The 12,482-nt window shown below is 45.5% G+C and overlaps 1 protein-coding gene across 1 annotated transcript; it reads left to right on the plus strand.

Moving 5' to 3' along the window:
- Positions 1-74: 74 nt before the first annotated feature.
- Positions 75-12,359, plus strand: DNAAF10 (dynein axonemal assembly factor 10). Its single transcript, XM_064146213.1, has 8 exons — positions 75-283; positions 3,013-3,113; positions 4,056-4,186; positions 4,662-4,763; positions 7,238-7,353; positions 7,701-7,835; positions 10,722-10,819; positions 11,521-12,359. The coding sequence occupies exons 1-8, from the start codon at positions 98-100 to the stop codon at positions 11,726-11,728; spliced, it is 1,077 nt and encodes a 358-aa protein (XP_064002283.1). The 5' UTR covers positions 75-97; the 3' UTR covers positions 11,729-12,359.
- The last annotated feature ends 123 nt before the right edge of the window (positions 12,360-12,482 follow it).

The following is a 12,482-nucleotide window of genomic DNA, read 5'->3' on the forward strand; positions in this document are numbered from 1 at the left end:
GGCCGAGCGTCAGGCGCTGCGACCGGCGGGCGGCCTGCCGAGGGGCGGCGGCGGCGGCGGCGGAGGAGGAGGAGGAAGCGGAAGCGGAGGAGGAGGAATGTCGTCGGTGTCGGAGCGGCCGCAGGTGGTGGCCCACGCGCAGCAGGCGCTGAGCTACACCCTGTTCGACTGCAAGTGGGTGCCCCGCAGCGCTCGCCTCCTCTGCCTGGGCAGCGCCGCCCGCGGCACCGGCATCCTCCAGCTCTACGAGCTGCGGGCCGGGCGCCTGGCGCTGCTGCAGGAGGTGAGTGCGCCGGGCGCTGCGCCTCGGCTCAGAGTGTGCCGGTCGCCTTCCAGCGGAACAGGCCCGCTCTGGCAGAGAGACACAGGAGCGTGTCTGGGGAGAGAGCTGAAGAACCTCCTGCTACTGAGCCCAGTGTGCCTGTGGCGTTTGCCGAGCTGCTCTGGCGTGCTCGGCTTGACGGGTTGCCATGGTTTCCGTTACACGGAAGCTCCGGAGGCTCTGGACTCCGGTTGCTGGAGTCAACAGAAGGACAGCAGAGCTGGTGGAGGGTCTAGAGCAGAAGTTACGTGAGAAGCAGCCGAGAAAACCAGGGTTGTGTGGTCTGGAGAAAAGGAGGCTGAGGGGAGACCTCTTTCTCAAAGGAGATTGGGGGTCAGACTCTTCTCCCAAGTAACAAGCGGCAGGATGAGTGTAGAAACAGCACCCAGGGGAGGGTTAGAGTGGACATTAGGAACAGCTTCTTTACTGAAAGGGTTGTTAAACACTGGAAGAGGCTGCCCAGGAAAGCGGCGGAGGGGTTTAAAGCACACGTGGCGCTTAGTGGCGTGGTGGTGTAGTGTGGACTTGGATGCGGGAAGCTAACGTCTGGAGCCGATGGTGCTTAGGATTTTTTCCAAGCTGAACATGCACGAACGTGTGTCACTTTTGCCTTTTGTTTATTTTTCTGTCCGGTTGGCTTTGTGCTTGGTTGAGTTTTTTTTTCTTTACTCAAACTGACTTTTGAAGATTTGCTAGTTTTGAGGGGTAACGCTCCCCATGGCACATGAAACACCCGCGGGCTGCCCAGCGGATTGATTTTCTCAGATCACAGAATCACAGAAAGGGACCTCCAGAGATGATTGAGTCTAACCCCCTGCCAAGGCAGGATCCCCATGGGTAGTGTGCACAAGAACACATCCAGGTGGGTATGGCCGTTTGAGCTGATTCTCTAGCTCAGACATAGGGGGAAAGATGAACACTCCAGGGATAGGCCACATAATGGCAACAATAGACAAATTAATGTAATTTCATTGGAGCATCAAGAGCTTAATGTCTAGAAGCACAGCTTGTTCTCCCCCTTCTCCCGCTGGCTTCTGCTGCTTCAGCTGCGCCTATCTTCCCTGGCTGCTGTTTTGGCTGCTGCTGCTTCTGCTGCTTCGCCGCCGCTTGACCCCTCCCCCATCTCCCTTAAGGTTATTGTATTGGTTTTTTTCCTTCCTTCTCTAGTTATTATCTCTCTTTACATTGTTATACTATAAGAAAATACAATTTCATCTTTCCCTGACTTTCAAAAAAAAATCTGTGTTGTGGTGAGTTTATTTCTCCCTGGGAGAGGGATCTGCCCTAACCCAGGACATTAATTTTAGTGCCCAACGTGGGGCACAATCTTGGTTTGGTTTTTTTTTTCCCTTTTGATTGATAATCAGAATAAGAACATCAGGGAAAAATGAAGTTGTTTGATATATTCTGGCCTATTATTGCTTCAGTTCTGACTTTATCAGTTCAGCAGTGTTTTACAGCTATGGTGCACTACCAGGTGTGTTCATTCTTCGCTAAGATGGAAATTAATGTCCCGGGTTAGGGCAGATCCCTCCCCCGGGGAGAAATAAATTCACCACAACACAGACCCCTTTTTTGAAAGTCAGGGAAAGATGAAATTGTATTTTCTTATAGTATAACAATGTAAAGAGAGATAATAACTAGAGAAGGAAGGAAAAAAAACAATACAATAACCTTAAGGGAGATGGGGGAGGGGTCAAGCGGCGGCGAAGCAGCAGAAGCAGCAGCAGCCAAAACAGCAGCCGGGGAAGATAGGCAAAGCTGCAGCAGCAGAAGCCAGTGGGAGAAGGGGGAGAACAAGCTGTGCTTCTAGTCATTAAGCTCTTGATGTTCCAGTGAAATTATATTAATTTATCTGTTGTTGCCATTATGTGGCCTATCCCTGGAGTGTTCATCTTTCCCCCTATGTCTGAGCTAGAGAATCAGCTCAAACGGCCACAGTGGGTTTTGAAAGTCTCCAGAGAAGATTCTGCAGCCTCTCTGGGCAGCCTGTTCCAGTGCTCCATCACTGTCACTGTAAGTTTCTTCTCATGTTGAGGTGAAACCTTCTTTGTTCCAGTTTGTAGCTGTTGCTCCTTGTCCTATTGCTGCTGACCATGCAAAAGAGATTGGCCCCGTCCACTTGACACCCACCCCTCAGATATTTGTACACATTGATCAGGTCTCCTCTCAGTCTTCTCTTCTCCAGACTGAACAGCCCCAGGGCTCTCAGTCTCTCTTCACAGGGGAGAGTCCCCAAATCATCCTCGTGGCTCTTCATTGGGCTCTCTCCAGTTGATATCCAGTTGATACAGTTCTGTGGGGATGAGGCACTGAGGGTATACATGCTACAGATAACTGATTGAATAGCTTCATTCTCCCTGTCCCAGCATATCAGCAAGGTCCTGGGAAGAGCTGGGATTGCCTCTGCATTACATTTGCAAATCCAAAGACACAGCAGCCTCTGGGTATCATTAGCAAGCTGAAGTGCAAGGGGGTCGTTTGGTTTTTTTAAAAGCCATTTCTGTGCACAAAGAAAGAAACACGAAGTGTAATCTGTCTTTGATAGCATTTTGATTGTACTTCATCTTAAAAACCCTTCACTGAAATCTGCCGCTCTTAGGCTCTGAAGAATCTGCTCCTCCAGCCTGCCACTGTATTGCCTTTTCCCCCTGTGCTGACACAAAATGTATCTTTTTTTTTTTCTAAAGATTGAAAAGCCTAAACCTATAAAATGTGGAACTTTTGGTGCTACATCTCTGCAGCAAAGATACTTAGCTACAGGAGATTTTGGTGGAAACCTTAACATATGGTAAGCACACATGTTCCTAGAGCTTTCTCATTTGATGCCACACATCTGTTGGGCTGATGTTTCTGGCTGCAGCTGGCTTTTGGGCAGGATGCTCTCTGTGGTGCTTGGGCTTGAGACTCAGTGCTGGTGTGAATTCTGCACAATAGTTTACTTCAGTGCTGTTTCACTTGCAGCTGAGAAAAAAACCTTAAAGTTTTATTAGGTCCTCTTCTGAAAAGAGGCTTTGAATGGGTGCATGACTACAAGTAAGAGGTTGTGTTCAACCTCAGTTTGATGCCTAGATTGAATATGTACTTTTAATCTCGAAATTACAGGTTTTTTTCAGGGTCCTAAATGATTTGCATTATTTACCTGTTAGAGGGTCTAAAAAGGGGATGGTGATGATGATTACAATTATTTTGTTGTATTTCCCTTACCAAAGAACTATTGGGTTTGTTTTGTTGGAGCAGCAACATGGATTAGTTACTAGTTAAAATTTAAAATAATCAGTGAGAATCAGTGGGAAAGAGCTATGAAACTCACAGCTAGATGCATTTTTAATTCAAGGCTGAAAAGCAGTAGCAAAAATCAGATGGGGATCAGTGAATGAGATAATTTTATGTACTTGTTGACAGTAAATCTAACTGGATTATTTTGATCTGTAGCATGATTCATTTTGAGCCCAGCAGAAAAACTGGTTCCTAAGAGTTGCTGTGGTGAATCCCACAACTGCCTTTACAAAGAAAGAAGTCCAGAACTGAGCAAAAACTTCCAGACCAGTCTAAAGCAATAGCCAAAGAAGGGGGTAAAGAGAGTTGTGGTTCTTACTGGTGGTATCTATGTTTTGTACCCACTGTGGATATGAGTTCACTTAATCTGTGCTCAAGTGCCCTCTCATTTTCATATGGATCCTGAGTGTCAAGGAAGATGCCACATGATCTGTCCTTTTTCTTTCTTGCCTAGGAATCTAGAAGCTCCTGAAACACCAGTGTACTCTGTGAAAGGTCATAAGGAAATCATAAACAGTATAGATGGTGTAGGTGGCTTAGGAATTGGGGAAGGTGCACCAGAAATTGTGACTGGCAGTCGAGATGGTGAGTTAATAGTGAACTCTACAAGTCTTTTCGGTTGCTCTTGAGAAAGCAGCCTGCAGGCTTCGATGGCAGGGTGCAGGCTGCCCTCTGAACTGGTTACAAAGCTGCTGTAACTAGTTCTTTGTACTCTGCATTTTGAATCTTGCTTGGGACACATTTCCTCTGAACTCTTTTAGAAGCTGCAGATAAGCAAGAGATACTGTTGTTGCTGAGGCCTGGGACAGAGAAAACTAAAAGCAGAGTAAATGCAGAATACCAGCTAGAGAAAATAAATGTTTAATACTTCTGCTCTAATTCTCCTTTGTTTGGGGTTGTTTTAATCTATCCAGTGAGGGCAGTTTGGCTTTCTAGAATGAGAAGAAAACCCTTTCTGTGTTTTGAATGGCCAGGCTGAAAAGCAAAGGCTTTCCCTGGCAAGAAGAACAGAACATGGCAGTGTAACCATAACACAAACCCCATTGTCCTTCTTCCACAGGAACTGTGAAGGTGTGGGACCCAAGACAGAAGGATACTCCTGTTGCTAACATGGAACCTGCAGAGGGGGAGAGCAAAAGAGACTGCTGGACAGTAGCATTTGGTAATTTACTGGATGAGAACCATTCTTCTCTCTGATATGACAGCTTTGACAGTTATGAAAGGATTTCAGGATGTTATGGAATGGTTTATTTTGTGTGGACCAATCAGCAGGAGGTTTAGCTTTTCAGTGTTGTCAAAGCTGTTTTCAGTGTTTTACTGAAAAGAAGCTGATTTAGCGATAATTGTGTTTTGGATTCATCACCTTTGGTCATCGCTTGTGGTTGGAATTGATGATCTGAAAGGCCCTTTCCAATCTAAGTGATTTCACAGAAAAGCTTCATTATTTCACAGTGCAAGCTTTGTTGCTGTACATAGAAATATAAGGCATCCAGCTGCATTGTCCTGAAGGAGTGTGACTGTTGCAGTGCACAGAGGGGCCGTTGCTGTTGTAGTGCAGTTCCAACTGAAGTCTTAAGGCATCAATTCAAGAGAAGATCCTTGAAGCTAAGAGCTGATGAAAGACAGCAGCAGTGCTTTATGTTTTCTTCTGGAGAGAGCCAGCTGCTTCTGCTCTACACAGTTAACTCCATTTTAGCCTTCAGAGCCAGGGAGTAAGTTTTACAAGCTGTTAGTAAGTGCATGGATTGCAGGAACAAAATTGAAAGTAAGGAGATGAGATTGCCTGGCCAGAAGGTGCAGCTGTAATGCTGATTGCTTTTGTTACCTTTCTCTTCCTCTTTGACAAATGGATAAAAAGAAGTGGTCTCGTATTTTCTTCAATTTTCTTTTGAGTTACTGCAACTGGAGCCAAATCCAGGTTCATCTGGGCTGACTTCTTTCAGAGGTTAATGAACTTCTTGCTCCTATCATCTGAGTTTTTGAGGCAGCCTTCTGCTGTGGTAACACCCAAGGCATCCATACAATCTGGGTTTTCAGTAAAGTCTTCTTGTCCCATTAACATTTCATGCTTCAGAGGCTGGTTAAGGATCTTCTGAAGTACTTTCCACTGTGGTGCCATGGTGCTGCCTGGGAAGCAAGGCTTGGAGCAGATCACAGAATCACAGAAACATTCTGGTTGGAAAGGACCCTCAGGATCACCAAGTCCAGCCATTATCCCTGCACGACAAAGTTCACCCTTAAACCATATTCCCAAGCACCACATCCAAACAACTTTTAAACACATCCAGAGTTGGTGACTCCCCCATCTCCCTGGACAGCCCAATCCAATGCCTGAACACTCCTGGGAAAAAATGTTTCCTAATGTCCAGTCTAAACCTACCCAGTCGCAGCTTGAGGCCATTCCCTCCCGTTCTATCACTAATTACCTGTGAGAAGAGACCAGCACCAACCCCTCTCCACAACCTCCTTTCAGGTAGCTGTAGATAGGCTTGGGGTCTCTCCTCAGCCTCCTTTTTTTCACACTAACCATCCCCAGCTCCTTCAGTCACTCTTTGTAAGATTTATTCTCTAGGCCCTTCCCCAGCTTCCTTGCTCTGCACTCACTCCAGCATCTCTCTTGTAATGAGTTGCCCATAAATGAACACAATACTTGAGGTGTGGCCTCACCAGAGCAGAGTACAAGGGGACAATCACCTCCCTATCCCTGATGGACGCAGCCTTTCTAATCCCAGCCAGGATGCCACTGTCTTTCCTTGCCACCTGGGTAACCCTGTCAGGTGAAGATTTAGGAGAAGGGATGTGTTTGTGTAGGTTTACAGGAACAACGCCCAGTGCTCAGTTTGTGTGGTTTAGGCAGGATTTGACAGAAGGGAGGAAGGATTCTGTTCATACTTTTAAAAGAGTCAGGCTGCCAGTTTTGAAGCCCTGTTTTTCTATTCCCTTCAGGTTTGAAACCCAGCTGGTTCTTTAAATCTTAATTTCCCAATAGTAATATTTTTCTGGCATAGATAGACTCCACTCTAGTGAGACCCCACCTGGAGTACTGCATCCAGTTCTGGAGCCCCTATTGCAAGAAAGATATGGACATGCTGAGTGTGTCCAGAGAAGGGCCATGAGCATGATCAGAGGGCTGGAGCACCTCTCCTATGGAGACAGACTGAGAGAATTGGGATTGCTCAGTCTGGAGAGGAAAAGACTCCAAGGAGACCTTATTGTGGCCTTCCAGTATCTGAAGAGTGCCTACAGGAAATCTGGGGAGGGACTTTTTAGGGTGTCAGGTAGTGATAGGACTGGAGGGAATGGAGCAAAACTAGAAGTGGGTAGATTCAGACTGGATGTGAGGAAGAAGTTCTTCACCATGAGGGTGGTGAGACACTAGAATAGGTTGCCCAGGGAGGTGGTGGAAGCCTCATCCCTGGAGGTCTTTAAGGCGAGGCTGGATGTGGCTCTGAGCAACCTGATCTAGTGTGAGGTGTTCCTGCCTATGGCAGGGGGTTTGGAACTGGATGATCCTTGTGATCCCTTCCAACCCTGACAGTTCTATGGTTCTCAGTTGAAATTGCCATCTTAGGAGGTCTGAAATTTACAGACTGAAGGGGGTTTCTGTATTCTGCTAAATTCTTTCTCTGTGCCTAGGCAATGCTTACAACCAAGAGGAACGTGTTGTGTGTGCTGGGTATGACAATGGGGATATCAAATTGTTTGACCTAAAAACCATGACACTGCGATGGGAGACCAGCATTAAGAATGGGGTAAGGAAATCAGAAAAGTCTTTTTCATTCTAGCTCCTCTGCAGTGTGGAAAAATTATTAGGACTCTGAAATTTACCCAGAAGATATTTCTGCTGAGACTGTAGCAAGGAATCCTCTTCCCTAAGTTCAGCAAATTGAACCCCTCAGATTCTTGCTATGGATTGCATGGAGTATTTTTTCCAGTGAATTCATGTTTCCAGATGATTTTCTTGTTTTGAAGCTGCTGCTGATGTCATGGTGAACATGACTAATGGTTAATATGCTTTTACAAATCACAAACCTCCTTCTTTTTTCCAGCAGTGGCTTAATTTCATGGCTGAATGTATTTTTTTTCTTACTGCTTCCAGGTTTGCAGTGTGGAGTTTGACAGGAAAGATGTCAATATGAACAAGTTGGTGGCCACATCACTCGAGGGAAAGTTTCATGTCTTTGATATGAGAACTCAGCATCCAACCAAAGGTTTTGCTTCTGTTTCAGAGAAGGTATGGGATGGCAGAGAACTTCTCAGTAAGAGATACACTTTTTGAATGTATGCCAGCAAAGTACTACAGGGCTACTACAGCTCTTGTCTTTGCCAGGTGATGGATGCCTACAGTACTGGGGCACAAGCCGTGTGGTGGTGTGACTGGTGTGGCTCCAGGGGCACGCAGTGAAAGGGCTTCTGCATGTCCAGCTGCCAGCACTCAGCTTTCCTTCCTTTTATAACCTGACCTCTGGGTTTCCCTGGTCTGGCCTGCTGCAGTTGTACCTCTGCCCACTCAGCTAGTCTGGGAGCTGTGTTTAGCAGAGGCCATATTAAATTGTGATGAGCGTGCAGATTCAGATCTTAAATATATCTCAAAACAAAGTCAGCCCTCTGCAGCGTTTTTCATCCTGCACTCACCAGACCTCATATGAGACACAGAAGTCATTATTGTCCTTCAGAACCAAACATTTTTGGATGGCATATTGGGTATGAGTTCAAGAATATTTAGGAGAGATTTAGCAGCCTGAAGGCCATTCACTATAGAGAACTCTTACAATCTGTGATGGTTTGGGTGTTCCCCGCCCCCCACACTTTGGAAATCACCCAGACTAGACTCAGCCAGCTCTGGAAATATGAATGAAGCTTATATTTACAGAAGCACAATATACAAGCAGATATTTACAGTATATACAGTTATAGACAGAAATATACAAGGTGAATAGGTAATACAGAAACTCCCAGAAACCTGAGTCCCCAGGAGGGGCTCTCAACCACCCCTTCACCTTCCCCCTACCTGTCTCAACCTTACCCCAGTCCCAAGGAAGAACAGAGGTTTGGCCAGAGGTTAAGAAGCAAAGTGGGTTAGCCCAAAATGGAGGGTGAGGTTAGAGAGATGCTGCTCAGCCAGCAGCCCAAGTGAGAGTGAAGTGCCGAGTGTGTTTTATCAAATGTTTTTGTTTCTTGTTCCTATACATCTCAGCAAGCCTGTGAGTGAAGTGGACATCACCATTGTTTTCTTTCCACAGCCTGTAATCTAGTTCTTCTCACCAAAACATTTTAGCCTGCTTCAAACTAGCACACAATCTTTTTCCTTCTGTCTGTGACCACTGCAGTGATTAGCTTGAGTTCTTTATAAACCAGTATTATTTATTTGTTTGTTTTAGTGGACAAAATCTGATAGAAAAGGAACTTTTGTGATGAAGTTTTGCAGGACTGAAAGCCAAGTTTCAATCAATACCTTTCAATTAATATTTTTCTGTGCCACAATTCAAAGCAGATAAGATATTGGAAGTACTGAGATCAGACAATGCAGAAGTATTTACTGAATTAGTGGTTTTGATAGTCAAAATGTGCAAGTTTTGGTCATTCATTGACTGCATTTCAACTTTTCATTTTTGGACATTTGAAGACAGATAGAGATGAAGTCAGAGTATGTGTCTTGGGTTTTTTCCCTGAGTGATTTGTTGCTGTTTGGTGATCTTGTGCCCTGGCTGGGATACACATTTGAATCATAAATGGTTTGCTGTGTTTACATAGTGTTAGTAATATATTCCCTTCCAGCATTGATTTGAAGTGATGTCAGATGTCATCTGCCCTTTAGATATTGATCAGCAAGAGGGTAGGGCCAGACGTTTTTCAGTAGTGCCCAGCAACAGGACAAGGAGCAACAGACACAATCTGAGACCCAGAAAGTTCTGTGTGAACGTGAAGGAAAACTTCCTTGCTGTGAGAGTGTGGACCAGGCTGCCCAGCGAGACTGTAAAGTCTCCTCCTCTGGAGATACTCAAAACATATCCAGATGCATTCCTGTGCAACCTGATCTAGAGGAACCTGCTTTAGCGGTGGGATAGGACTCGGTGGTCTCCGCAGGTCCCTTCCAACCGTTCCCGTTCTACGAGTCTGAAAGCGAAATTAACCTCGCGGTCACTGCCGCCTTGTGGTGGCTTCTGGTCACTGTCACCCAAGAGCTTGGGAATCCTGTGGTTACAGAGTAGTTCCAAAACATCCGGAGATTAGGGAGAAATCTTTACAGTGAGGGTGGTGAGACTCTGGAACAGCTAACCCAGGGAGGCCGTGGATGCCCCCTCCCGGGAGGTATTCAAGGCCAGGTTGGACAGGGCCTTGGGCAACCTGGGCTTGTGGAAGGTGTCCCTGCCTGTGATGGGAGAGTTGGAACTAGATGATCTTTACGATCCCTTCCAACTCAAACCAGTCTATGATCCTCTGACATGCATACACAGTCACTTCTCTTAAGCCCTGCTGCCAACTACCTGAAGGGACATTGTAGCCAGGTGGGGGGTGGCCTCTTCTCCCAGGCAACCAGCAACAGAACAAGGGAACACAGTCTCAAGTTGTGCCAGGGGAGGTCTAGGCTGGATGTTAGGAGAAAGTTCTTGCCAGAGAGAGTGATTGGCATTGGAATGGGCTGCCCAGGGAGGTGGTGGAGGCACCGTCCCTGGAGGTGTTCAAGAAAAGCCTGGATGAGGCACTTGGTGCCATGGTCTAGTTGACTGGATAGGGCTGGGTGCTAGGTTGGACTGGATGATCTTGGAGGTCTCTTCCAACCTGGTTGATTCTATGATTCTATGACCAGTCCCAAAGAAGCTGAAGTTTTGGTGACTGGCAGTATTGGTAGGGCTGCTGCTTTACACCTGTGGAAGAGCAGGGTGTGCTGGAGGCCTGACTTGGCTTCTCCTGTGTGGGAACTGGCTGCTCCTGTGGCAACAGGCCACAAGGCCAGCGGAGGGGAAGCTGTCTCAGAGTGGCTGTTCCAGTATCCACTGTGAGAATGCCCAGTTCTCTTCACAAAAGTGATTGCTGGTTTGAGACTCCCTGTCCTTTCTCATGAAGTTCATCCTTGGCTGACTTGTATATAAAGATTTTTTGGTTTGTTTTTCATTAGGCACAGAAGTCCACCATATGGCAGGTTCGGCACCTGCCACAGAACAGGGACATCTTTATGACAAGTGGAGGAGCTGGGAGCCTTCATCTCTGGAAATAGTAAGTGAGCACTCTCCAGCCTCATGCAGGAGCAGTAAGAAACCAACTACTTAATGTTCTGAGAATGAATCCTGCAGTGATGAGTGGGTTTCTGTTTCTGACCTCAGACTACTCAGTTGAAATGCAGAAGAAAGGGTGATTTCAGTGTCAGTACTTGATCTGAAATCTTCACTTGTTCCCTAAAAGAATGTGATAACAGCACAGGTGAATTTTGCTCTTGTCACTTTTCTTCACGTAATCAAGATATGCTTGGTCAGCAAGGTGACAGGTGGAAGAAAACAGGCTTAACATTTTCACAGGCTGTCTGAGGAGAATGTTGAAAGCCTAGTCTCCTAATGATTCTTACATTTATATCTTCTTATATTACATGTAAAAATAATTTAATCCTCCTAAAAGCAGTGAGGTAGGTGCTTTTTAAATTTTTAAGGTATAGGTGAGAGAAGTTTTCTTGCCTATGGCAAAATCCAGTTAGAAAATGAAGGGCTGTAGGAGAGAGGTGTCAGGATTCAAAACTGCCTGCCTCATTTTGGTTTTAATATCTGAGTGAGCTGGGTATGGTTAGTCATTATTTGTCAGAGGTTTATTTGCCTTACCTGTAGGAAAGAGGCAACTCTTCTTTTAGAGAGGATAATGAGGTGTTTGTGTTGGTAAATTCTAAGTGCATGGTGTGTTTTGTTTTCTTTTGCTTTCCTTGCTGGCAGTGAGTACCCAGCTCAGCGCTCGAGGAAGGATTCTGCAGGAGCTGAGATGGGGGTGGCAGGTTCTGTCAGTCTCCTGCAGAACGTGACTCTGTCAACGCAGCCCATCTCTAGCCTAGACTGGAGCCCTGACAAAAAGGGACTGTGTGTCTGTGGTGCCTTTGACCAAACTGTGAGGGTGCTGATAGTTACAAAGCTCAACAAAGTCTGAGGAGAGGCTGCAGGCTGTGAATATGAGAGGGCCTTCCTCTTTCTAATTTAATTTCTCTCTTATTAAAACTGGATTAAAGAAATAGAAACCAGATCTTTCTATTGAAAGTTCAGATACATGCAGTTAGAGTTGTTTGACTGATCGTGCTGCAGCCACTTGGAGTTGCTTGGGCACAAGACTTTTACTCTCTAGAAATGTGAATTGAGAATAACAACAAAAGGTGCCTTTGTGTTAGAGCAACCTGTGATTTTAGCAATCACTTTACATTGTTTGTGTTCAGTTTAGTTACAGGGCAAATCTGTTCACCCTCATTGAGCAGTCCATACACATTCATGCAATGGGGACTGTATTATACTCCCTCACAGAAACTCTGTATGTCACTGGATATGTTAATGAGAATGTATGTTAAAGTGACTTGGAATTGTTTAATACATCATAAAAAAATACAGGTTTAATGGAGTAAGATTTTTGTTGCAGAGCTTACTGAAACTCTAGAGCAGAATGATGCACTGGCACATTATTTTAGTTTGGTTTCCTAACACGTGTCTATGTTCTGTTGTTTTTATATGTGTTTTGCAACTTGATGTTCTACAAATAAAATTATACAGAGTCTTGTCTTAATATGAGCAAAGTCCTGCTGTTCAGACGTCCAGGGGGTTGGGGGAGGAAGGTTGTTGTGTAGTTTTACAGTGTGCAGCTCTTAGATTTTACAGTAAAGATCACTAAACATAACCTCCTCCATGGGAAGAACTTC

The sequence above is a fragment of the Pogoniulus pusillus genome, chromosome 7 (genome assembly GCF_015220805.1).
Source record: "Pogoniulus pusillus isolate bPogPus1 chromosome 7, bPogPus1.pri, whole genome shotgun sequence".
In the NCBI taxonomy this organism is placed as follows: Eukaryota; Metazoa; Chordata; class Aves; order Piciformes; family Lybiidae; genus Pogoniulus; species Pogoniulus pusillus.